The sequence below is a fragment of the Rhamphochromis sp. 'chilingali' genome, assembly GCF_963969265.1.
Source record: "Rhamphochromis sp. 'chilingali' genome assembly, chromosome: 11".
In the NCBI taxonomy this organism is placed as follows: domain Eukaryota; kingdom Metazoa; phylum Chordata; class Actinopteri; order Cichliformes; family Cichlidae; genus Rhamphochromis; species Rhamphochromis sp. 'chilingali'.
The window spans coordinates 8,097,101-8,120,771 of record NC_137938.1 but is presented as its reverse complement, the minus strand read 5'-3'; the positions used below and the strand labels follow the sequence as shown (position 1 = coordinate 8,120,771).

Genomic DNA, 23,671 nt, shown 5'->3' with positions numbered 1-23,671 from the left:
TCATTTTGTGTGCAAAATGTCAGGAGTTTTTGAGTATGTTAAACCCCTCAAAAAGCCTGAATAAACTTTAGTGCTCGGGTGCTAATAACATTAACATGTACTTGACCAAGTAGAACAAGTCAATGTGATCAGTGTTGCTCTGTGCCCCTGCTCTCCTCCTTTATAGAAGACCAGAATGCTATGTAGATTATAACGAGTACTCACACAAGTTATTTCACTTTCAGAAGCAGACGCTAATGCAGCATGTGCTGCGCTGCGACTATGAGGCGTGTCGGCAGTACCTGGTCAACCTTGAGCAGGCCTTCCTGTTAGATCAGGGCAGCCAAGCCCTCGGAGCACTTTTGGGTCATCGATGTGATGGAAACCGCAACATCCTCCATGCTGCCGTCTCAGTCTGCTTCCCCGTTAGTAACAAGGAGACCAAAGAAGAGGAAGGTAAGCGGGTGTGTGTGGTTGTGGACTGTGTGGACAAAAAAGTCTTTTAGGATCGATCAGATTCTCCCCTGCCAATTTGGAACTGTTAGAAATACAATACGAACGCTCACATTAATATCAATAATAGGGACTTGAAGTAGTAAAAATAGAAATGGAGTTGGAAATGCCCGAAAAGTCATGGCAATACTTTACCTCAAAAGAATGAATGGCCACACCTGCCATTTGCAGTGATTTACGCCTTTTATGTTCTTTGGAAGTAGCCTGCAAATGTCCAGAAAGATTCCTCTGCCATCTGCTGTGACCATCTTTCAACCTCAGTTAATGTAGTAGAATGGGGAAAAGTGAGGCTGATAGGAAATTAAAAACTTGCCAGATGTAAAGACTTTAACCCCTGTGGTGACTCTTAAAACAATATGTAACATGTAATCCAACATGCAACTGCAGGCAGTTTCCATGCATTAAAAAACACGCTGTACGTTCATGAACGATCCTCAATCATGCAGTTTCTATATACAAATACACAGAGTAAGGAACAGTATTTTTTTTTTTTTTTTTTTAATGAAGCAAGTATTTTAATCCATCAACATATAGATATTATATGTTATATGTATTATATATGTATATGTAAATATATGTATTTCAGCTAATTCCTTTCCACGCTCAGTGACCATGTTATTTCATTTCAGAAGCTGAAAGGTCAGAGAGGAACACATTTGCAGAGCGTCTGTCTGCTGTGGAGGCGATTGCCAATGCCATCTCTGTGGTCTCAAGCAATAGCTCTGGAAATAGGACCGGCTCCTCCAGCAGCAGAGGGTAAATGAGCTCCACAGAATGTATAACAAAAAATGCCCTACAGCAAAGAAATGTTTTGGCTGTCCATTTTGGCAGTACCACCGAAACAGGATCTAAGTTATTGACGCGTTTGTCTTTGGGGGGATTGTCACTAGCCTTCGTCTTAGGGAGATGATGCGGAGGTCTTTAAGAGCAGCAGGTCTTGGTCGACATGAATCTGGCCCGTCATCCAGTGACCATCAGGATCCTGTGTCCCCACCCATTGCTCCACCAAGTTGGGTTCCTGACCCTCCACCCATGGACCCTGGTGAGTGCATCTGAAAAAAATGGTAGAGTTAGATTATTTTTATGTGGTGTTTAAAGTGAACAAAGAAAAATAAATTAAATGCATCTTTATTTCTGACACAACCATTCTCCAGCAACACATCGAATTTGATATTTTTTTTCAATGTAATGTAAAACACACAGTGGTAGCCATTTGTAGAATATTGCAGAAGTTATTTTGCTGTTTAATTTACAGTCATCATTTTTGAGATTTCCAAATAAATAGATTTCTGACTCATTGTGTGGGCGTTTTTTATTATTTTAGCAACTATGGAGTTCTTGATTGTCTTTTCACTTGTACTTGTAGAAATCCACCCAGACCAGTGCAATGTCTTTTTTTTTGTTTTTACCATAGTTGTTAATCAGTGAGGTAGTTTTGTACCACCTTACTGGAAAGTGGAGCCTTAAAATTTAAGTGCCCTCCCTTCCTTTTATAGAATTACAATAACAACCGTCTTTTGATTTTCATAATCCTGATTTTATTAAAAATACAAACTGTGTTTGTTTTTCATGAAAAGATGGAGACATCGACTTCATTTTAGCACCAGCTGTGGGTTCACTCACCACTGCTTCCACTGGTAGCAGCCAGGGACCGAGCACCTCCACAATACCAGGTGCATACCTTCTTTATCACGTGCCTCTTTTCCACTAAAGCAGTTTGGTAAATTTAAAAAAAAAACCTTTTCACACTTGGAAAACCAAGTCTTTGCTGGAAATTCTTGTGTAGCAGTGGAGCCAACACTTTGGTAACTTAGAAACGTAGAAACCTATAACATGCTGTGTCAGGGTGTTTGGAGGAACGGGGATAAAGTCACATTGTGACCGCCTAACAAAAAAGGACGGCACAACAGTAGCATCCGCCTAATTCAAACCAGAAGAACGATTGTATCAATGAGAACTATAAATATAAATAAATCATATAAATGAATTGCCAGCTCTATGCTTAAATCTTGTAACGCCTACTGACTAACTGTATGTGTTTTCCATATGAGCAGGGCCGTCCACTGAGCCTTCTGTGGTTGAGTCTAAAGACAGGAAGGCCAATGCCCACCTTATCCTTAAGCTGATGTGTGACAGCGTTGTTCTGAGGCCACACTTACGGGAGCTGCTCTCTGCAAAGTAAGAGTCTTTATTACTGCATTAAAATTGACTGAAAATCTGCTTATTTCTCCCCTGCTATCGTTTGCTCAGGTGCTCTCCTGGAAGTGCTCATGCATATTGTTGCCTTTGTTTGACAGGGATGCCCGAGGAATGACCCCGTTCATGCTAGCTGTCAGTGGGAGAGCTTACCCAGCAGCTATCACCGTGCTTGAGGCTGCACAGAAAATGGCCAAGGGTGAGTTAACAAGCTGGCTGAGAACTGGTTCGCTGGAAACCTTTGTGTTAAAGTGTCTAAATTCAAGAACATGTATTGCATTAACATCTTCACACTAATCAAACGGAGCAGGCATGGAGACATTTGCACTAATATTGTGTTACCAACCAGCTGCCATCTCTGAACAGTTTCTGGGAAAGCAGCAGAGTTTTTAGTACATCTGATATCATTGTAAGTGGTTAGGAAATAGCTGGAACATTGGAGGTTATCCATGAGTTATGTGAATCCTGACCTATTTTGGTGCCCTGCTTCCAGCAGCTAACTGAAGTGTTATAAGTGGCATTCCCGTGTTTCCATGGTTTTTTGTTGTTCCCCAAATGTCTTGAACACAGTTGGTGACCTGGGTATCACAGAGAAGGAGGATGCTGATTCGGTGTTCATGGAAATGATTTGCCCCTCGGGTACAAACCCAGATGATTCTCCCCTGTATGTTCTCTGCTGCAACGACACCTGCAGTTTTACATGGACTGGAGCTGAGCACATTAACCAGGTCAGCCTGTGACAATCCCATTACACTAAAATGTACTCGCTAGAAGAAGTGTTGTGTGTCTGGAAAGTAAGCGGTCTACTTTTAGAATGGCCAAACTCTTTTGCGAATATATTTCTATAGATGTTGACATTTTTCATGACACTTGCGTTGTATTTAGGATATCTTTGAGTGTCGAACATGTGGCTTGCTGGAGTCCCTCTGCTGTTGCACTGAATGTGCAAGGGTGTGTCACAAAGGACATGACTGCAAGTAAGTCCTAGTTTTCAGTGTGGGCTTTTTCACTCCTTGCTAATGCTCGTCTCTCTTACCATTGTTACCAGCTCTTGAAACTAAGTCACTAGACTTTGTATATCCTCTTTCCCAGGTTGAAAAGGACTTCACCTACAGCGTACTGTGACTGTTGGGAGAAATGCAAGTGTAAAACGCTCATAGCTGGTCAGAAGGCAGCTCGCCTGGATCTGTTGTACAGGCTACTCACCACCACAAACCTGGTTACAACACCAAACAGCAGGTGAGCCTGTGAACTCTGCCCCAGGCTTTAATTTGTCTGCTTCATATAGAAGTGCTTCTTGTTCTTTATAGTTGGCAAATGAATTTAGAATTTAACTTGCCACTCTGCTAAAGCTCCATTGTGTTACATAAGTGAGCAGAGGTGGTAGGTCTGTCTGACTTGTTTCTATCTGCAGGGGAGAGCATATATTACTGTTCCTGGTGCAGACTGTTGCCAGGCAGAGTGTTGAGCACTGTCAGTACAGACCACCGCGCATCAGAGAAGATAGGAACCGCAAGGCTGCTAATGCAGAAGGTTGGTTCAAGACCTTTGTCTCATTTACCCACCTTTTTAACTTTAGGTCCATGCTAATTAGAGATTTTACAAGAGTTCATTTGAAAGCAGAACACAGATCCTGAGAGAAAGCTGTCGTGTTCTTGTTTCAGACTCTGACATGCCAGACCACGATCTAGAACCTCCCCGCTTTGCTCAGCTGGCTCTGGAGAGAGTCCTGCAGGATTGGAATGCCCTAAAGTCAATGATCATGTTTGGTTCTCAGGAGAATAAAGACCCGTAAGTATCAGAAGCATTGGAGTTTGAGAATGCATTTTTTTCCCTGAACAAGTCTGATCCACTAATTGCACTATTCAGACCCGATTTTAAATGGTGTGTTATAATCCAAATCAAATATTCAATCAACTATAGCTGTGATGTAGTAATTTGTGTAGCTTGTATCTCAATCCTGTATTTCTTGTTTCCCAGACTTAGTGCCAGCAGCAGAATTGCTCACCTCCTACCTGAAGAGCAGGTCTACTTGAATCAGCAGAGTGGCACCATTCGCCTTGACTGTTTTACTCACTGCCTCATTGTCAAGTGTGCTCCTGACATCACTGTAAGTGCAGTTAGTCTTCCGTTTCCAGTGCACACAGTGTAAAATTCACATTCAGTGTAAATAAGTAACCCTGGTAACATATTTTATTGGGATTGGTCACTCTGTAACTTACTGACTTGTATTCATGCACGACAATCCTCATCGGGTGTTTTATCTCCCTGTTGTATTAGTTCATAGATACGTTACTGGGTACTCTGGTAAAGGAGCTGCAGAACAAGTACACACCCGGTCGGAGAGAGGAGGCTATCAACGTCACCAGAAGGTTCTTGCGCTCTGTGGCCCGAGTTTTTGTCATCCTCAGTGTGGAGATGGCGTCATCAAAAAAGAAAAAGTAAGAACACAATTTGCCGAACACTTTTCTTTTTTTTTTCTTTTTAAAGAATTTTCTTGTCTACATTAATCTGTTTAATTTACAATTCTGCTTTGAATCCATGACCATCAAGCAGCTGTTACCAGCATTTATACCTGTACGGTTTGATTTTGCAGGTAGCAGCACTTTGGGTTACGCTTTAGGGTTTCAGAAGGGTTTTCTGTCGTGGATTTAACATTGAAGTAATCTACTGTAAAAAGCCGGGGATGAAGTTGCATTTAAAAGTCCCTGCTTTCTTTTATGACAGTTTTAGTGTCATCATTGACCTAGTGGTCAAGAACTGGATAATCGACTTTAAGGTTTTTGAGAACAGCTCAGTTTTAGACTAATGTGAATGTCTGTGTTAAATTTATGTAGAGCCACCAATGGCCTATACAAGTAGCCAGTGATATTGCCAGCATTTATAGTTGTGCCAATTGCTCTGCATTGTCATGGCCAACACATCTCTTGTAAGTGGACTTTCTCCCTTTGAGATGATTCATTCTCTTCCATTTCCAGTCCAACGGTACCAAACACGCCAATCACAGATGTTGCGGGCTGCGTCGATGCAACATCTAGTTACATTTCTAGAGAGGTGCACATCAGGTTTCAGCACAAATTATGGTGTAGGGTTTCTAAATGGTTTCCACGTGAGACTTAACTACAGCAAAGACTTAACACAGAAGCATAAATCCCACTTAAGGTTATACCAGAACAAATGAAAAGAACGGCCCAAGGCTAAAGCTTGTTTATAATTTGCTGACATACTTGATACCAGTTAGACAAGATTTTCTTATGTAATACAACCATTTCTCAATTCTTCTCCATTTTTCCTCATACAGCAATTTCATCCCTCAGCCCATTGGGAAATGTCGGCGTGTTTTCCAGGCTCTGCTGCCCTATGCTGTGGAGGAGCTGTGTAATGTAGCAGAGTCACTAATTGTCCCAGTGCGAATGGGTATTGCAAGACCGACCGCTCCTTTCACTTTGGCCAGCACCAGCATTGATGCTGTTCAGGGCAGCGAGGAGCTTTTCTCTGTTGAACCGCTGCCACCACGACCCTCACCTGACCAGTCCAGCAGGTTATTGGTTTTCTTGACTTTGTCTCATTGCAAGTGGAGTGATAAAGTAGTTTGTAAAATGTACTTAAATTATGGATAATTAGAATCCACTCTCCTTTTTTTTTTTTCCTTATTTATTTCATTTAATGAGCTTGTGTTTAACATTTCCAGCTCCAGCCAGACAGCTGCCTCTTATATCATCAGGAACCCTCAGCCCCGGCGCAGCAGCCAGTCTCAGCCTGTCAGAGGAAGAGATGAGGAGCAGGATGACATTGTATCAGCAGATGTGGAAGAGGTGGGGAGCCTCATTATTAAATCATTAGAGCCATAATGAATTCTGGATGTGCATGTGTGCACTGCATGTTGGTTACTGTTTCTGAGGCTAAAGCCCACAAGCTTACTCTATTCATATTTGTATTTTTTTTCTGTCCTCCTGTTACTGTAGAATTTCAGGTATGTCTTGCCACAAAGTTTTTTTTATTTGACAATCTGTTGTGTGTCTAACAGGTTGAAGTTGTAGAGGGTGTAGCTGGGGAGGAAGACCATCACGACGACCAGGAAGAGCAGGGAGAGGAAAATGCTGAAGCAGAAGGCCAGCACGATGAGCACGATGAGGATGGTAAGATATAGTTGGAGTTGTTCATCTTTATGAATCAAAGTCAGATGAGTTTAGGATGGGGTCATGTCTGTTTTCTAGGAAGTGACATGGAGTTGGACCTGTTGGCAGCAGCTGAAACGGAGAGCGACAGCGAAAGCAACCACAGCAATCAGGACAACGCCAGCGGTCGCAGGAGCGTTGTTACAGCAGCTACTGCTGGTTCTGAAGCAGGTTAGTCAACTGCTTTTATGTAAACCATCACCTTTTACCTAATACCTTAATTGCGTTAAAAAAAACCCCCTGAAAATCTCAATGTTTTATGACCCCCGCCCTTTTTTCTTTCTTTCTTTTTTTTTTTTTTTAAACTGTCACTCCCTTTGACTGAAATCGTAACCATTTTTGTGTTGAATCGGTCTAATTTGGTCTAATCGCTTGCAAAAATAAATTTTGTTTGTAAATCAGTCAGAGTCACAATGCTCGACAGTCAGCGTTGTGGATTGTGGGGATTTTATATTTGGAGAGATAATGATACAGCAGAGAAGGAAAAGTGGTCCCTGGCTGAATACCAAATGTATTTCATTTGCAGGCAGTAGGGTGTCCTTGGCATTTCCTATTTTTGGTATGAGCTCCTCTTTACTTTAATGCATATACAGATATCAGGGCAAGAGTGAATTTGCAAAGTGCATACTAGAGCTGGGCGATATGAGATTTTTTCATATCACGATATGTTTTTTTCATTTCAGGCGATAACGATATCTATCACGATATAAGCCAAATAACTATATTTGTAAGATTTAAATGTGACGTTGCTCACAAGTAAAATGTGAAATAATCAGCAGCTTGTTTTTATTTAAATATTTATTTCCCATAATAAGTTCAACAGGGTAGATGTACTTAAGGAACATGAGACTTTTTCAGATAGATAAAGGCAAATATTGCAAACTACACAAAAGGCAGCCGCTAAAGCGTTTAAGTTTCAAAATAGAACAAACAAAACAGACTAAATTGTCAATTCCACTTAGAAACAAAATATTAATTCTAAAAATAAATCTTAGTTTGTTTTACAGAAGAACAGACAAAACTAACTTTTGTCAGTATCAAATAAACTGAGAACTAAAAGGAAATTCTCAATCTCTCCTTGTTGTATAGCTTAGCTTTTCAAACAGTTTTAACAGTTACTTTAGTCTGACAAAAGCCGAATGACGAATTAGCGCTTCCAGTCAGAGACTGAGGCTACGTCCACACGTACACGGGTATTTTTGAAAACGGAGATTTTCCGTTTTCGTTTTAAAAAATAATCCCGTCCACACATAAAGGCAGAAATGAAGGAAAATGCTGCTATGAACATGCCAAAGCAGCAGGTGGCGCTAGATTCCTAACCGTGCAGAAATGCTGGCCAATCAGAAGTCTAGAAGCCTCGGTGGGAAAAAGTAAACAAAGCTGGGGCATAGAAGCAGAACCGAGTCGTATGTGTGGAGGGACAGTAACTGTGTGTATATGTAAGCATTTAAACACTGCAGAGAGTAGAATTAACAGTAACAGTATTGTAGAAATTCATTTCACCGAAACAATAACGTGGCGCACAGTGTGACGCATGCACCAGTTTATTGTATTTCCAGACTTGCTTTCGGCACAATTTACAGTGCACGCTACTCTGTTTTTTGTCAGACTTGAAATAGCCGAAATACCTTCACACTACGGAACTTCTATGGCTCTTCCGTTCGACAATCTCTCCGGCATTGGAACCATCATCTGTTTTCTCTTCGGTCACGCTCGGTTGATTTTTTCTAGTCGGCACACTCATTTCCTCCATTATGCGCTGGCTGCCTCCCAAACAAACACACGTGCGGCTTGGCACTTGTGCTGTATGTAACAAGTCACGCGACGTGACGCTGCGGCTGTGATTGGTTCGGCTCTGCGCTACTTAATTTGGATTGGCTGACCTTTTTTTTTTTTTTTTTTTTTTTTTGAGGACAAGAGCAGCGAGGTCTATCGCAATAGCTTAATTTCTCTATCGAGTAAAAGTTATATCGCGATACATATCGTTATCGTTCTATCGCCCAGCTCTAGTGCATACACAGTTTCCTGCTGAGAGTTCCTTCAGTCCGTCCCCTTCTCACATTTCTCTGTTGTTGTCTGCCGTTTTTAACTAATGCCTCATCACAAGTGTAGCTTTGTTGGTCTTTTATCCAAATAACACACTAATCAACTTGTAGCTTTTCCAAGTGGTGTGGGTTTTTTCCTGCTTGGTCATCTAAAGAGTGTATTTGCTACTAACGATGATGTTAAACTTTCTTGTAGATTATTCTGTCAAGTTAGAGATTGATGTTCTTTCTCTTTGAATAGTTTTTTTTTTTTTTTTACTTGAAAATATTTAGAAAATGAAACCATGTATGATTTAGCACAAGCTGAACACCAGAGTGTCCAGTTTTGTTCTCACTCGGTGTTTCAGTGTGTCCAGTTTCGTATTGGTGGTGTTTTGCCTTGTAGTGGTGTGATTCACTAACCCGCACTCCTGCTTGGATAAGTCTGATGTGAAAGCGAAAGACTGGTAGGTCAAATTGAATACGAGAACATTAAACTGGTCTTCTTTATTTTTTTTCTTCATCCCTACTTTAAAGGTGCCAGCAGTGTCCCTGCCTTCTTTTCAGAGGATGACTCTCAGTCCAATGACTCCAGTGACTCAGACAGCAGCAGCAGCCAAAGTGACGATGTTGACCAGGAGACGTTTCTGCTGGATGAGCCTCTGGAAAGGACAACTAATGCGTCACATGCTAACAGTGCAGCTCAGGCTCCTCGCTCCATGCAGTGGGCTGTGAGAAACACCCCCAGCCAAAGGGCACCGGGAAGCGCTCCCTCCAGCACCTCAACACCAGCCGGTCAGCAAATGTCCACCTGCTTCTGCAGTTTTAATTTAAAATTTAAACTGTCTCAGAACTAACATTTCCCCTCCCCCCTCCACAGCAAGCTCCACGGGCCTGATATATATTGACCCCACTAACCTGCGGCGTTCAAGTGCAATCAGCTCTAGTGCCGCTGCAGCGGCGGCAGCTTTGGAGGCCAGCAACTCCAGCAGCTACCTGACGTCTGCCAGCAGTCTCGCCCGCGCCTACAGCATTGTCATCAGGCAGATCTCAGACCTCATGAGTCTGATTCCCAAATATAACCATCTTGTCTACTCCCAGTATCCTGCTGCTGTCAAGCTCACCTACCAGGATGCTGTCAACCTGCAGGTATAATGGCTTGGAGTCTTTTAAGATCTGCATTATGTGTTTTCAGCAGGAGTTCATGTTGATTATTCTCCACTATTAACAGTGCAATGCTAAGAGCAATAGTTTACATAACGCATAACTATAGAATATTCAACCCTACCACAAATACTATTTAGTGCTTTTTAAAAGGAATGCAAAACAAAATTTGGAATCAAGCTGATTATGTGAGCAAAGAGTGAAATGTTTGTTGTGTGAACCAGAACTATGTAGAAGAAAAGTTAATTCCCACCTGGAACTGGATGGTGTCCATCATGGATTCCACTGAGGCTCAGCTGCGATACGGCTCAGCCCTGTCATCTGCTGGAGATCCCGGTCACCCCAGTCACCCGCTCCATGCCTCCCAGCACTCAGCTCGTAGGGAGCGCATGACTGCTCGAGAGGAGGCCAGCCTCCGCACTCTGGAAGGACGCAGGTAAGCTTTTTCACTTAATGTGGTCAATGAATTAATTGAACTCTTACTCTTACATGATGCAAACAAATGATTGCTTCCCACACTTAATTTAGTATTTGTTTTAGGAGGGCAGCCACACTGCTAACGGCTCGTCAAGGAATGATGTCTGCACGTGGTGACTTCCTGAACTACGCCCTGTCACTGATGCGCTCCCACAATGATGAGCACTCTGATGTGCTTCCGGTGCTGGACGTGTGCTCGCTGAAGCATGTGGCTTACGTTTTCCAGGCTCTCATCTACTGGATTAAAGCCATGAATCAGCAGACCACCCTGGACACGCCACAGATGGATAGAAAGAGGTAAATGATGAAAAATAGTAGAAAATGCCAATTCAGGATTTACACAGAGGCTGCATACTTTGTTTATTAAATCATAAGACAGTAAATGTTTTAATATTTAATTAAACAGTTCACAGGATCCACACTAAAAGAGACTAGCTTCAGTGTGACTTTCAGTAACTTGTAGCAAAATCAGCTGAAATAAACCTAAGTGATGCTAATTAGCTAGGTTATGGACACAGCATGTGCTGCACTGACCACTAGGTAGAGCGAAGGACACAAATTTTGTGTTGCACTGGCTGCTCCGCTCTGCTTATACGTAATTTTTTTTGCAGCCACTCTACGTGTATTAGATGCACCTGCTCCCTGTCATTTAAAAACATGCACGTCTCTGACATCCCCTCTGAGAGTTTGTGTTGTATAATGTTAAAATGTTTAATTAAAAAAAATGTATTGCACATTCATAAAGAAAGCTTTTAATTATCCCGATTAGTGAAGATTGTGTTGTTTCCACAACATTGCGTTTCTCCTGAGGTCCACAGAACCGTTGAATGGCTTAAGGGCTCTGGAGGTCCCTGTATATGCATGTAAGCTTGTGTCAAAAAGTTCACCGAACTTGGACACGCATGGAATGTTTTCGCTCATCGTTTGGTTGAACTTAGTGCAGCTGTAGGCTTTGTTTCTACTGGTCGCACGATTGCTCAGCGCAGCAAGAAACCATTGCACGCAAGCAATAGAAATCAAAGTTTTTTAGAGCACAGCGCGTGCGTGCCACATCCTATGTGAAAGCTTATCTAAATAAACTGCTGTTAGGAGCAAAAAATACAGTTCATTCAAACAACAGGGGGGTAATTACATTTGTTTTATGGGCCTTCAGAATAAATGTGAGTCTTAACACGATGTTTATCCTCCGTAACTTTCACTTGTAGGAATCGAGAGATTTTGGAGCTTGGGTTGGACAATGAAGATTCTGAGCATGAGAATGATGAGGACACCAATCAGAGTAAGGCAAAAAAATAAAACGACTAAATGACAACTAAACTATAGTCAGTCCATAATAAATATCAAAGAACTACATAGTTGTTTTAAGATCTGCTGTGTTTCTTTTTCACTTCAGGTTCAACACTGCAGGACAAGGATGAGGACCCAGTTCCAGCTGAGACGGGTCAGAACCACCCCTTCTTCCGTCGCTCTGACTCGATGACTTTCCTGGGGTGCATCCCACCAAATCCCTTCGATGTTCCTCTGGCTGAGGCCATCCCTCTGGCAGACCAGCCCCACCTCCTGCAGGTTAGATTTGCTGCTGATGTTCAACCTCCTTACGTGTCATACTAAGTATTTTTTATGAGTCATCTCAGCTTTGTGGCATTGCATTTTTATTCATCTTGTTTTCTGTGCGAACTCCTTCAAGTATCACTACATGCCAGAGATATTTGGCAGCAAAGAAAATCACAGCACTATTTAGAGAATGTAAAACACTTGAACTGTTACATTTAGCTGTCTTTACATTATAGAATGGCAAGTCAGCCTTTGTGATTTTAAATACATTTTGCTTCTTCTTCAACAGCCCAATGCCAGAAAGGAAGATCTGTTTGGTCGTCCCTCTCAGGGCCTGTACTCTTCCTCTTACATGGCAACCAAAGGCCTGGCTGAGGCAACCATGGACAGGAACTGCCTGGAGGTAAACATGGGCTCCTCTCTACCCTCCCCCTCTCAGGTATACCACTCCTCTACACCGTGCTATCACGCTGGTAGTTGTGTTCTAATATCCATGCATAACAAATCTCCCTGAAATAATAAAGTACTGCAGCATTTTCCCAGTTAAAATAACTTGACTATTAAGGATTCATTATCTCTTCGTGCTATTTGATTTATGAAAGGACAGGTAGGTTGGGTCGTGTTCTTGTGTTCATACGAGTGTGGATATTGGAGCACAGTTTGTATTCGGTGTCCCATTTCCATTCTGTTGTGGCCACACTGCTATCATCTTTAGAAGTTCACTTGTTCACATTACTAAACGACACTTCTGACTCCTGCTCAAACAGATCCTGCCCACTAAGATGTCTTACTCAGCTAACCTGAAGAATGTGATGAGCATGGAGACAGGCCAGCGGAGCACCGAGAACCAGTCGCTGGCAGAGCAGGAGCTGGAGGCTTCCAAACCTGGCCCATCACCCCACGACCTTGCTGCCCAGCTAAAGAGCAGCCTGCTTGCTGAGATTGGCCTCACTGAGAGTGATGGCCCTCCTCTCCCATCGTTCAGGTAACCAGTCATTGCATTTAGTGGGGCTGATTTTTGCAGAGAGGACTGACCTTGATCTCAGCAGCTTGATATGAAATGGTATCACCTATAGATGTTTGTCATCCCATTAATTAAGCCTCTGTACTCGCATTAATTAGAACCTTCATTATTAGCACATGTAACCTCTTCCTGTTTCCCAGTCAGAATGGTTGCTGTGAAAACTGTCTGTTGCTCTCAAACACAGAAAATGTAATTATAGATAAAGAGTTTATGAAGATGAGGAAAAGTTTAAAATAGTGTTTATTGTGTCCTCTGTCCAGACCTCACTGCAGTTTTATGGGGATGATGATCTCACACGACATGCTGCTGGGCCGCTGGCGCCTCTCACTGGAGCTTTTTGGTCGTGTCTTCATGGAGGATGTTGGAGCTGAGCCTGGATCGGTAAAAAATATTTTATTTTTTTTTAACATGCCTTCAACATATACTTCAATACTTAAATGGAGTTCGTCCCTGTACGTTTTTGTACTTGATGGCTTCTTAAATGAAATGCTGCTTAGAGTAAAATCAGCTTGTGTGAGGCGATGAGCCATGAGTAGCCAGAATGAATCATACAGACTTTGAAATTAAAACACTCCTCTGCTGCTATGGTAAATGGTAAATGGCCTGTATTTATATAGCATATGAAACTTAATGTAGCTTTAACTGACCGTGTTGTTGTTCCCTCATTGTTTTGAACCAGATCCTCACAGAGCTTGGCGGCTTTGAGGTGAAGGAATCCAAGTTCCGTCGAGAGATGGAGAAGTTGAGGAACCTGCAGTCCCGTGACCTGGCGCTGGAAGTGGACCGTGATCGAGACCAGCTAATACAACAGACTATGCGTCAGCTAAACACACACTTTGGCAGGCGTTGTACAACCACACCCATGGCGGTACACCGGGTGAAAGTGACTTTCAAAGATGAGCCTGGAGAGGGCAGTGGCGTGGCCCGCAGCTTCTACACGGCCATCGCTCTGGCCCTCCTTTCCAATGAAAAGCTGCCCAACCTGGACTGTGTTCAGAGCGTCAGCAAGGGCATGCAGGCCAGCAGTACGTGTCATCACGATTACAATTCAAGTATGACAATACATAGAAACTACTGCATACTGCATATTATGACATTTGTGTTCATTATTACAATAAATGTTTGCTTTTTGTTTTTGTGATGATGGAAGAAATCATTAAAGTAGCAACAATATAAGATACTTGACAAAAAATATTTTCAACACAAATGAACTTGCCCTGGTCGATTTGTTTGTGCAGATCTAATGCAGCGTCTCAGGAACAGAGACCGGGAGAGGGAGAGGAGAAGTGGTGGGCTTCGAGCAGGATCTCGGAGAGACCGAGACAGGTAAACTCTATTTGGTAGCCTATATGACCTTTCTTTATATTTAGAGAAAATGTCTGCTAACCTGTTTGTATGTTAACAGAGACTCTAGGAGGCAGCTGTCCATAGACACCAGGCCTTTCAGGCCGTCATCAGAGGGAAACCCCAGTGATGAGCCTGACCCTCTGCCTGCACACAGACAAGCCCTGGGTGAAAGGCTCTATCCACGAGTCCATGCAATGCAGCCGGTAATAAACCATCAGCATATCTGTTTGTTTTCTTTCATTAAGACAGGGAACTTGAGTGATCCATAATGTTTTGCTTCCTTGTCTGCATTTATAATTTTTCCTTGATCATACTGAGGGGAGTTGTGTTTGTGTCTTTAGGCTTTCGCCAGTAAAATCACCGGCATGTTGCTGGAGCTGTCTCCTGCCCAGCTGTTGCTGCTGCTAGCTAGTGAGGATTCTTTGAGAGCCAGAGTAGAAGAGGCCATGGAGCTACTTATTGCACATGGAAGGTAAGACAAATCACCAACACCACGGGTGCCTCTGACAATAAAGTGCTCATTTAGCTGGCAAAAAAAGTACCTGTTAATGAATATACATCCATTAAGAACAGTATTTTTTTTCATATTCATACTCGGTGCCATTTAGCAAACTAACTATATTCTGTTTATCTTTCCCAGGGAAAATGGAGCTGACAGTATTCTGGACCTCGGTCTCCCAGAGGCTCCAGAGAAATCACAAGTGAACAAAATATATAACCTGTTTCCATTATTTGTTAACTAGTTTCTTGTTTTCTAAAAATGTTTTAGCCATATTTTAGCAAAGTGTGCTAAACCACGACACACTAAAATGACTTTGACACTTAACAGAAACACTTGCACAACACAGATCATCCTAATACGAAGTTGTTATAAACACTGCCCCCCTCCTCCGTTCAATCATTTTTAGCAGCAGGAGAACCGCAAACGTCACGGTTCAACACGCAGTGTGGTTGACATGGAGCTGGACGACCCAGATGACGGTGACGACAACGCTCCTCTCTTCTACCAGCCTGGCAAACGAGGCTTCTACTCCCCTAGACCCGGCAAAAATACAGAGGCCAGACTCAACTGCTTCCGTAATATTGGAAGGTAATAATAAAAAAAATCAAAGATTTACATGATGTTCGGTTGGATAAAAATGAAATTCAAGAAGGAAAATGTTTTGTGAAATCAGCTGTGTCCTTAGCAGAGTATGAAACAATGTATTTCTCTGTGCAGAATACTGGGCTTATGTCTGCTGCAGAATGAACTCTGTCCAATCACACTGAACAGACATGTCATCAAGGTGCTGCTGGGTAGGAAGGTAAGTAGAAAATATGCCTTTTAAAAAAAAAAAAATGCACCTGCTGCATAATGCTTGGTTCTTAAATAATTCAATTGCTAACTATTCTTTTACTGCAGGTGAACTGGCACGACTTTGCGTTCTTTGACCCGGTTATGTATGAGAGCCTGCGGCAGCTAATCCGCCATTCACAGGCTGGTGAAGCCGAAGCAGTGTTTGCTGCCATGGATTTGGCTTTCGCCATTGATCTCTGCAAAGAGGAAGGAGCTGGACAGGTAATGGACTTGGTTGTCTAAGTGTCAAACTTGAGCAGTATCAGATGTCACTTGTCCTGTTAAGATGGAAAAACAGCGCTGGCAAATGTGTATGTGATGCAAGGTGAAAAACGCGGCAGCACATCTGAAAATTCTCTTCAAGTTAAATTAACTAATGTGCAGGTGGTGACTTAAGTGAAGCTTATATCTCATTCTGCCTTGTTCAGGTTGAGCTCCTGTCTGGAGGGGTCAACATGCCAGTAACTCCCCTCAATGTTTACGAATATGTGAGGAGGTACGCAGAGCACAGAATGCTGGTGGTTGCTGAGCAGCCGCTTCATGTAAGTATAAACGGCAATTTTACCGAACCTTAAATTGTGTGAATGCAGATCAATGCTTTGTCATTTATCAAAATGTGTATTCACACCGGCTGTCTTTCATAGGCAATGAGGAAGGGCTTGCTCGATGTACTGCCCAAGAACGCCTTAGAGGACTTGACAGCTGAAGACTTCAGGCTGCTGGTCAACGGCTGTGGAGAAGTCAATGTCCAGATGCTTATTAGCTTCACCTCCTTCAACGATGAGTCTGGTATGTTGATCTGTCTACATCGCTTTATGTCCATCTTAATCAGTAAAGGATTTACTATTGTACATTTGACTGTCATATACTGACTCAAGACTTCTTCATTCAACAGGGGAAAATGCAGACAAACTTCTCCAGTTTAAACGCTGGTTTTGGTCCATAGTGGAGAAGATGAGCATGACTGAGAGACAAGATCTGGTAAGTCTGCTCCCATCATAATTAGGAATTCTTTCTTTTTCCATACCTTGGCTGTGGGTATCTGCTGATACAGGGTACTGATCAGACACCAGTCTTAAATTAAAAAGCCTCGGTGTACAAGTACTTGGTTTCCTGTGTATCAGACACGGGATTAAAAAAGTCGTTTGTGTACTCCTCAGGTGTACTTCTGGACCTCCAGCCCATCTTTGCCAGCCAGCGAGGAGGGCTTCCAGCCGATGCCTTCCATCACGATCCGGCCTCCAGACGACCAGCACCTCCCCACAGCCAACACCTGCATCTCCCGTCTCTACGTGCCACTCTACTCTTCAAAACAGATACTCAAACAGAAACTCCTGCTAGCCATTAAGACCAAGAATTTTGGTTTTGTGTAGAAGTTCAACAAAGAAGAGTTTAAAAAAGGAAAAGAAGAAAAACATGTTTACTGTTGTGTAATATTTACCTAGCTCCATTTTTGTAGATTTATTTTTTGTCTAAACGATTTTATGAAATTCGACATACTGTCGCCATCTCCCCGGGCGGTAATATGTTTGTGTTGTGAACACAAACAGCTTGTTATTTTTATTTCAGTTTTAATTGTTTATTTTTCTTTTGTGTTAATGAAGAAGAGGTATACGGTCCAGAACATTCCTGCATTGGCACTGTAAAATGTAAAGCCCACAGCTCTGCTCTATTGGCTTAAACCTTTGCTTCCCAGGAATTTGGCTTGACAGAAAAGCTGTCTGCCGAAAACCCAGCCAAAGATGACAGCAGTAGAAATATTTAAGACACACTGTGACTATAAGTTTTTTTTTGTTTTGTTTTGTTCTTTTCCTTCCCTAGAAACGTACTATCACTGACAGTTCACTGCTGCCTTTGTGGAAAGTCATTTTTTCTTGTACAGGGGGAGTAGGGAATTTCAAAATAAACTTGGATGCAAATACATTGTCATTGTTTGTGTGTGGTCTCTAGTTATGTTACTACTTATTTCAATAGACTACCAGGTAATACATTTTATTAGTAGTAGTTAATAGATTGATGAGCTTACAAACCAAGGGGTGTACACAATAAGTATAGGAATATAAAGAGTAAATAACACCAGCAAAAAATTTAAACACAAAATTTATCGCATGCGTTATAATGTTGAATTATTAAACTTAGCATGCTCTTCTCAGGGCTTTGACCTGAGAAGAGCAAACACAAAGTGTCAAAGTTGTATATTCCACAAGTGTCCAACTGCAGGCCTCAAGGGCCTGTGTCCTGTAGGTTTTAGACGTGTCCTGGATCCAACACAGCTGAATTACTGGCTAATTTCCTTCGGGATTAATAAAGTATTCTGATTCTGAAATTACCTCCTCAACATGTCTCGAAGTTCTCCAGAGGCCTGGTAATGAACTAATCATTTGATTCGGGTGTGTTGACCCAGGGTGAGATCTAAAACCTACAGGACACCTGCCCTAGAGGCCTGGAATTCCCCACCCATGGATTCAAAAATATATACAGAAAAATCGTACAAAATCCTTGTAGTGTTCTTCCTTTCTTTTTGTGACAAGGTATGAATAGAATAGAATTGAACTTTATTTTCATTGCACATGTCACAAGTTCAAAGCAAAGAAATGCAGTTTGCATCCATCCAGAAACTGCTTGGAAGACAAGCTTGTAAGACAACAGGAGGGATAACGGATATATTCACTTGCAAAAATGTCATTAAAAAGGAATGTGCAGTTATCTACAACACAATAACATACGCCAGTTCAACCAGGCAGTAAGTGTGAATGTGAGCGACTTCAGGTTCAGGTGCAGCTAATCCAACTACTTACCCTCCAGTCAGCTCCTGTGGGACAAAAACCAAAAAACCTTCCTCAGTCACTGGTTTTACTGGGCCTCTTTACCATCAGGTGGATGAATCTGCTCTTGGCCTCTGTGAACTCATTTGTTGGAGCCAGCAGTGGAGCTCTCAATCTCATCCACTATGTATTTGTCCAGCTGCACAGAGCTGCAGAATGGTGTGTTAATACCTGTAATACATACCAGTTTATATATATTATAGCTATATATTAGGGGTGCAACGATACACAAAATTCACGGTTCGGTTCGGTTCGATACTTTGGTGTCACGGTTCGATATTTTTTCGATACAAAAAAAATGTTCATGCCTTTTTAATTTGTCATTTATTAAAATTATAAATATATATTTTAACTCAAAAGTACAGTTTTTAAATTTAATGTTGCTGAAACAAAAGTAATTAAAAAAATAAATATATCTCAGGGCTCTCAAAATTTCAAAATCCCTGGTAGCCCTTCGGGCAGGGACTCTTCAGTTTTTGGTAGCCCAAAATAAATGTAAGTAGCCCGAATAAAAAAAGAGAGCAATTTTTTGATTGATGTTTTGTTTCCTGTTTTGTTTCCTTTACAATATTATACATTAAAGTATAATATTGTAAAGGAAACAAAACATTAATCAAAAAAATGTTGAAAAACAAATTACAACATTGTATAAAAATTACAATCATCAACTCAAATACTTGGTTCTAATTGAACAGAAATTTCTATGAACTTGTAAGAACTGTAGGACATGAATCAGTCTGTGTCAGATCCTGACTTTGAAATTTCCGCTGAAGTCACGGGTAAGAGACAAGTGGAACCAAGATCGAGGCCATTTGCTTTTTGAAGTTTGCAAAGACTGCTAAATTTTGCCAGTGGTAGTTCACTCTTTGCAACATAGTACGCTGTTCTAAACAGATTTTTCAGGTTTATTTTTAGTATGTTATTTGCAGTTGGTGTTTGTTCTGGGAAAGATATTGCAGACTGAGCAATAATGCATTTCTTGCATTTCTCATGGGTTCTAATGGGGGCCTTTCTTAAAATGACTGGTCCCAGTAACAAAGGCGCTTGTCGACTCAGAAATCGAGAGAAAACCAACAACACACCCGGCAGAACATTATGTTATTTACACGGGTGCACATAAGTGGTCCGCATGTGCGCATTCGCTGTCAAAATAAAAGACGCGCACCAGATAAGAAGTTGCAACGCGCGTTTGCGTCCATATAAAAAGCACTGTTTTTGTCCGCTAGAGTGGGATTTTCACGGCACATTCCGCACCACATCTCTGTGCGTTCATCATTTGTTTGAAGCCAGCTCACCTCCTGCAACCACTTTTCTGAGAATACATGCTTCTTTTGTGGTTCGGACTCCTTCTGACATTTCTTTGGAGGTAGAGGAACACCAAAGTAATTGCTTAAAGGAGCTTCTTCGACATCTTTAAGAGTTCTAAACAAATGTCTGTCCTCCTCCAGAAAATCTTATGTATGCAAACACGCGTTGCAACTTCATATCTTGTGCGCGTTTTTTATTTTGACAGCGAATGCGCACCTGCGGACCACTTATGTGCAGCCCTGGTTATTTAGCTCGTCATATTGCAGCCACAGAAATTCTTTTGTCCATGAAACCATAAAGCTGCACTTTCTTTTTGCCTTATAGTCTGATTTGTCATAACTTTTCCGTTTTGTGGTAAGCTTTTCTTTGGCTGTCACTTCTTCACCCTGACCTGTCTTATTTGGCTCAGCAGAACTAAAATATATATCCTGCTGCTTTTACATACACACACATAACGGTCAGCGATTCTCTGCTCAATCAACCTCTCACATGTTTAAGCTTGCTGCGGGAGATTTCACTTGTCATGTTTGCATAGTAAGCTAACGATTGATAAGACGATGTCAGAGGAATTGGTGCGCAAATTATCATCACTCACCAATCAGTACTGTCGCTCTCTATACACAGTTCGCGCGATTGCAAAGTGAAAGCAAAAAACAAGCGCAAATTCAAACGCGATTTCAATATGTCACATATTGACAGTGGCTCACCGATGCCAATGACATAATTACCCAGCTACATTTCTGAAAGAATGCAAAAGCATTGGCATATATTTTTCCTTCCTACAATAGCCCGACGGGCAGGGCAGAGATAGATTTTGGTAGCCCGACTGGAAAAATCGCTAGCCCCGGGACGTCGGGCTAGCGATTTTGCGAGCCCTGTATCTGATTGAATCACTCATCTTTGGAAAAGAGAGTTTATTACAGAGAAATGGCTCTTTCCAAAATAAAAGCTATACTATACGCTTCTTCTGGGCTATATTCCCAGCAGCATATTGTAGCGGGTCAGGGCTGTTCGGGGTTCTGTTTGTACAGTTATGTTTTGTTTATGTTGCCATAGTGACGGGTGACGCCCTCTCGCTGCGACGGTGTGTCCTTCGGGGTCAGAGGGCGCCCTGTGTGTTGTTGTTGTTGTTGCTGTGCGGTTGCCGCGCTGAGCAGTTAGCTAGCGGCAGTGTTCTTCTGCAGATGTCAATAAACGGCTGTGCTCCCTGGCTAGCTCACGGGAAGCAAGACCAAACGACACCTCCGTCTCCTCCTTGTCTGAGCTCGCCACATTGGTGTCAGAAGTGGGATGATGGTGGCACCCCATGTTCTGACCCGAGTGACTTTTCCCCCGCCGGTCGTGACCAGCCGGTGCGCCAAAAGAAGGCACCTGGACATTTGCAGGACTTTGTGTGGGGTAATGGGGTCGTCGGGGATGACTGACCCCTTAGGTGGGGGCTATGTAGCGGGTCAGGGCTGTTCGGGGTTCTGTTTGTACAGTTATGTTTTGTTTATGTTGCCATAGTGACGGGTGACGCCTTCTCGCTGCAACGGTGTGTCCTTCCGGAGTCAGAGGGCGCTCTGTGTGTTGTTGTTGTTGCTGTGCAGTTGCCGCGCTGAGCAGTTAGCTAGCGGCAGTGTTCTTCTGCAGATGTCAATAAACGGCTGTGCTCCCTGGCTAGCTCACGGGAAGCAAGACCAAACGATACCTCCGTCTCCTCCTTGTCTGAGCTCGCCACAATATTAAACATATCAGATCCCCATAAGGAGAATCATGTGCTAACGGCTGTCTAAATGACTCGGGTAAAGTTTGTAGCATGCATGCTTGTTGTTTTTGTCTGCTTCCACTTGTCTTTGCACTAGGATGATGTCGGTGTAAATGTGCAGTCATATTCGTTGTGTTCCCACTAGTGCTGTCAGCGTTAATCTCGTTGAAATGACGTTAACGCCACAACACGGCAAATCTCCGTTAACGAGCTACCCCTGCGTGGGGCTAGATGGCCAACACCTTAACGAGCTAACTGCGCTAACACACTAGCTCCCACCCATGTAATTGAGCATTGCGTGGCACATCCAACATACTGTTTTACTTTAGTCCATGACGCGCTTACCTTCAGGGTCATACGTCACATGAAAACCAAAATAATTCCAAACGCCAGATCTGAATGAGGGTGGGGGAGGTTCAATTTGCCATGTTGCAAGGAGAGCTTAACTTCTGTCTCGCTAGTTTGCCCTGCGCTCTTCCTTCTGACGATGCTGTCTGTCTGTGTTGAACGCTCAGTGGATCTGCGCTCGACAGTGCAGCCTAGGCGGAGTAGTCGAACGCAGATTCACTGAGCGCTCAACACAGACAGCATCGTCAGAAGGAAAGTTGATAAAATAAATTACAAATTTTGTATTGTTCGATACATATGCATACCGAACCGAAAGCACTGTATCGAACGGTTCAATATCGATACAAGTATCGTTGCACCCATCCATCCATCCATCCATTCGCTTATCCTTTTCAGGGTCGCGGGGGGCACTGGAGCCTATCCCAGCTGTCATAGGGCGAAAGGCGGGGTACACCCTGGACAGGTCGCCAGTCTGTCGCAGGGCCAACACACAGGGACAGACAACCATTCACACTCACATTCACTCGCACATTCACACCTAGTGACAATTTGGATTAATCAATTAACCTATCCCCACAAGCTGCATGTCTTTGGACGGTGGGAGGAAGCCGGAGTACCCGGAGAGAACCCACGCAAACACGGGGAGAACATGCAAACTCCACACAGAAAGACCCCGGCCTGATGGTGGAATTGAACTCAGGACCTTCTTGCTGTGCGGCAACAGTGCTAACCACCGTGCCACCGTGCTGCCCTAATATATATATATATACTAATATAATAAATGGGATTCTTTTTCTATGATTGTGTCATGAAATTCATCATCATTCCAGCAAGTTTTACATTTGATGCAATATGTTTATGTAGGTTCTCAGTCATCCAGGTCATGGTAGCCTAAGGGGCTGGACTTCTTTAATTTTCTTGAAGACATCTCACCTGTCATCCAAAAAGCTTCAGTTATGAAACCAAATAGTGGAGTCACTTGGCTCATGTGAAAAAAATGTGCGGGTCATTATCATGACAAGGCGACCTTGCGTCGCCTTATCGTGTGACCTATTGAGATCACCTGATGCAAGATGTGAGTGGGGGTTGAGGCACCTGGGAACAGATCTCAAAACTGCATTGTAGGTGGCAGGCAGTTGATGTGCTAGCTAAGGCACCCCCCTCTGTTCAAAGATTAAAAACTTTAAACAAAGGTTAACTTATTTTTGTTTAACATTTTTCCTCTATTACTTTGTTGTTGTTGTTGTTGTTTTTCATTAAAATTTTTGTCCTTTTGATAATCTTTGTACAAGGGGGGTGGGGCAGGTCTGTGTTAAAGGCGTACTGGAAACATTTTTGAATCAAGAATTTTGACCAATCAGCATGGAGAAAGTTGTAGCCCTGCCTATTTCAACGGACCGTAACCCGTTTTTTTTATTTCTTCCAATGATTTTATGTGCGGAAAAAAATAAAAAATAAAAACTCGTGAGCTGTTAATTTGACCAGAGACTTTTAGGTATCAACATCAGGATCTGTCATTTGTAGGACCAAGGCAACAAAAATATGATACAAAAGTGTATAGAAATAATACACCATGCACACAGTACGTGTGTGCAACTCTGTACTTGAAATAAAAAAAACTATCAAAACAATTCAAGTTCATAATGTATTT

At 42.4% G+C, this 23,671-nt stretch overlaps 1 protein-coding gene across 17 annotated transcripts in view; it reads left to right on the top strand.

Moving 5' to 3' along the window:
* The window catches only part of ubr5 (ubiquitin protein ligase E3 component n-recognin 5), a 33,529-nt gene extending 15,814 nt beyond the window's left edge, over positions 1-17,715 (top strand). For 2 of the 17 annotated variants that reach the window (XM_080897118.1, XM_080897107.1), the window contains exons 21-59: positions 225-435; positions 1,122-1,248; positions 1,383-1,534; positions 2,070-2,165; positions 2,547-2,670; positions 2,790-2,887; positions 3,259-3,416; positions 3,574-3,665; positions 3,781-3,927; positions 4,103-4,221; positions 4,353-4,479; positions 4,669-4,798; positions 4,969-5,129; positions 5,990-6,229; positions 6,380-6,503; positions 6,716-6,827; positions 6,906-7,037; positions 7,393-7,425; positions 9,428-9,685; positions 9,771-10,039; positions 10,279-10,490; positions 10,583-10,828; positions 11,737-11,810; positions 11,925-12,097; positions 12,375-12,524; positions 12,853-13,070; positions 13,370-13,490; positions 13,789-14,161; positions 14,348-14,435; positions 14,515-14,659; positions 14,798-14,928; positions 15,097-15,157; positions 15,365-15,546; positions 15,676-15,760; positions 15,859-16,014; positions 16,221-16,334; positions 16,437-16,581; positions 16,688-16,773; positions 16,953-17,715. In XM_080897118.1, the coding sequence (XP_080753244.1) occupies positions 225-435; positions 1,122-1,248; positions 1,383-1,534; positions 2,070-2,165; positions 2,547-2,670; positions 2,790-2,887; positions 3,259-3,416; positions 3,574-3,665; positions 3,781-3,927; positions 4,103-4,221; positions 4,353-4,479; positions 4,669-4,798; positions 4,969-5,129; positions 5,990-6,229; positions 6,380-6,503; positions 6,716-6,827; positions 6,906-7,037; positions 7,393-7,425; positions 9,428-9,685; positions 9,771-10,039; positions 10,279-10,490; positions 10,583-10,828; positions 11,737-11,810; positions 11,925-12,097; positions 12,375-12,524; positions 12,853-13,070; positions 13,370-13,490; positions 13,789-14,161; positions 14,348-14,435; positions 14,515-14,659; positions 14,798-14,928; positions 15,097-15,157; positions 15,365-15,546; positions 15,676-15,760; positions 15,859-16,014; positions 16,221-16,334; positions 16,437-16,581; positions 16,688-16,773; positions 16,953-17,165 (5,883 nt within the window). In that variant the 3' untranslated portion in view covers positions 17,166-17,715. The remainder of the gene's footprint in view (positions 1-224; positions 436-1,121; positions 1,249-1,382; positions 1,535-2,069; positions 2,166-2,546; positions 2,671-2,789; positions 2,888-3,258; positions 3,417-3,573; positions 3,666-3,780; positions 3,928-4,102; positions 4,222-4,352; positions 4,480-4,668; positions 4,799-4,968; positions 5,130-5,989; positions 6,230-6,379; positions 6,504-6,715; positions 6,828-6,905; positions 7,038-7,392; positions 7,426-9,427; positions 9,686-9,770; positions 10,040-10,278; positions 10,491-10,582; positions 10,829-11,736; positions 11,811-11,924; positions 12,098-12,374; positions 12,525-12,852; positions 13,071-13,369; positions 13,491-13,788; positions 14,162-14,347; positions 14,436-14,514; positions 14,660-14,797; positions 14,929-15,096; positions 15,158-15,364; positions 15,547-15,675; positions 15,761-15,858; positions 16,015-16,220; positions 16,335-16,436; positions 16,582-16,687; positions 16,774-16,952) is intronic. The other 15 variants (XM_080897108.1, XM_080897123.1, XM_080897121.1 and 12 more) reach the window with 15 other exon arrangements.
* The last annotated feature ends 5,956 nt before the right edge of the window (positions 17,716-23,671 follow it).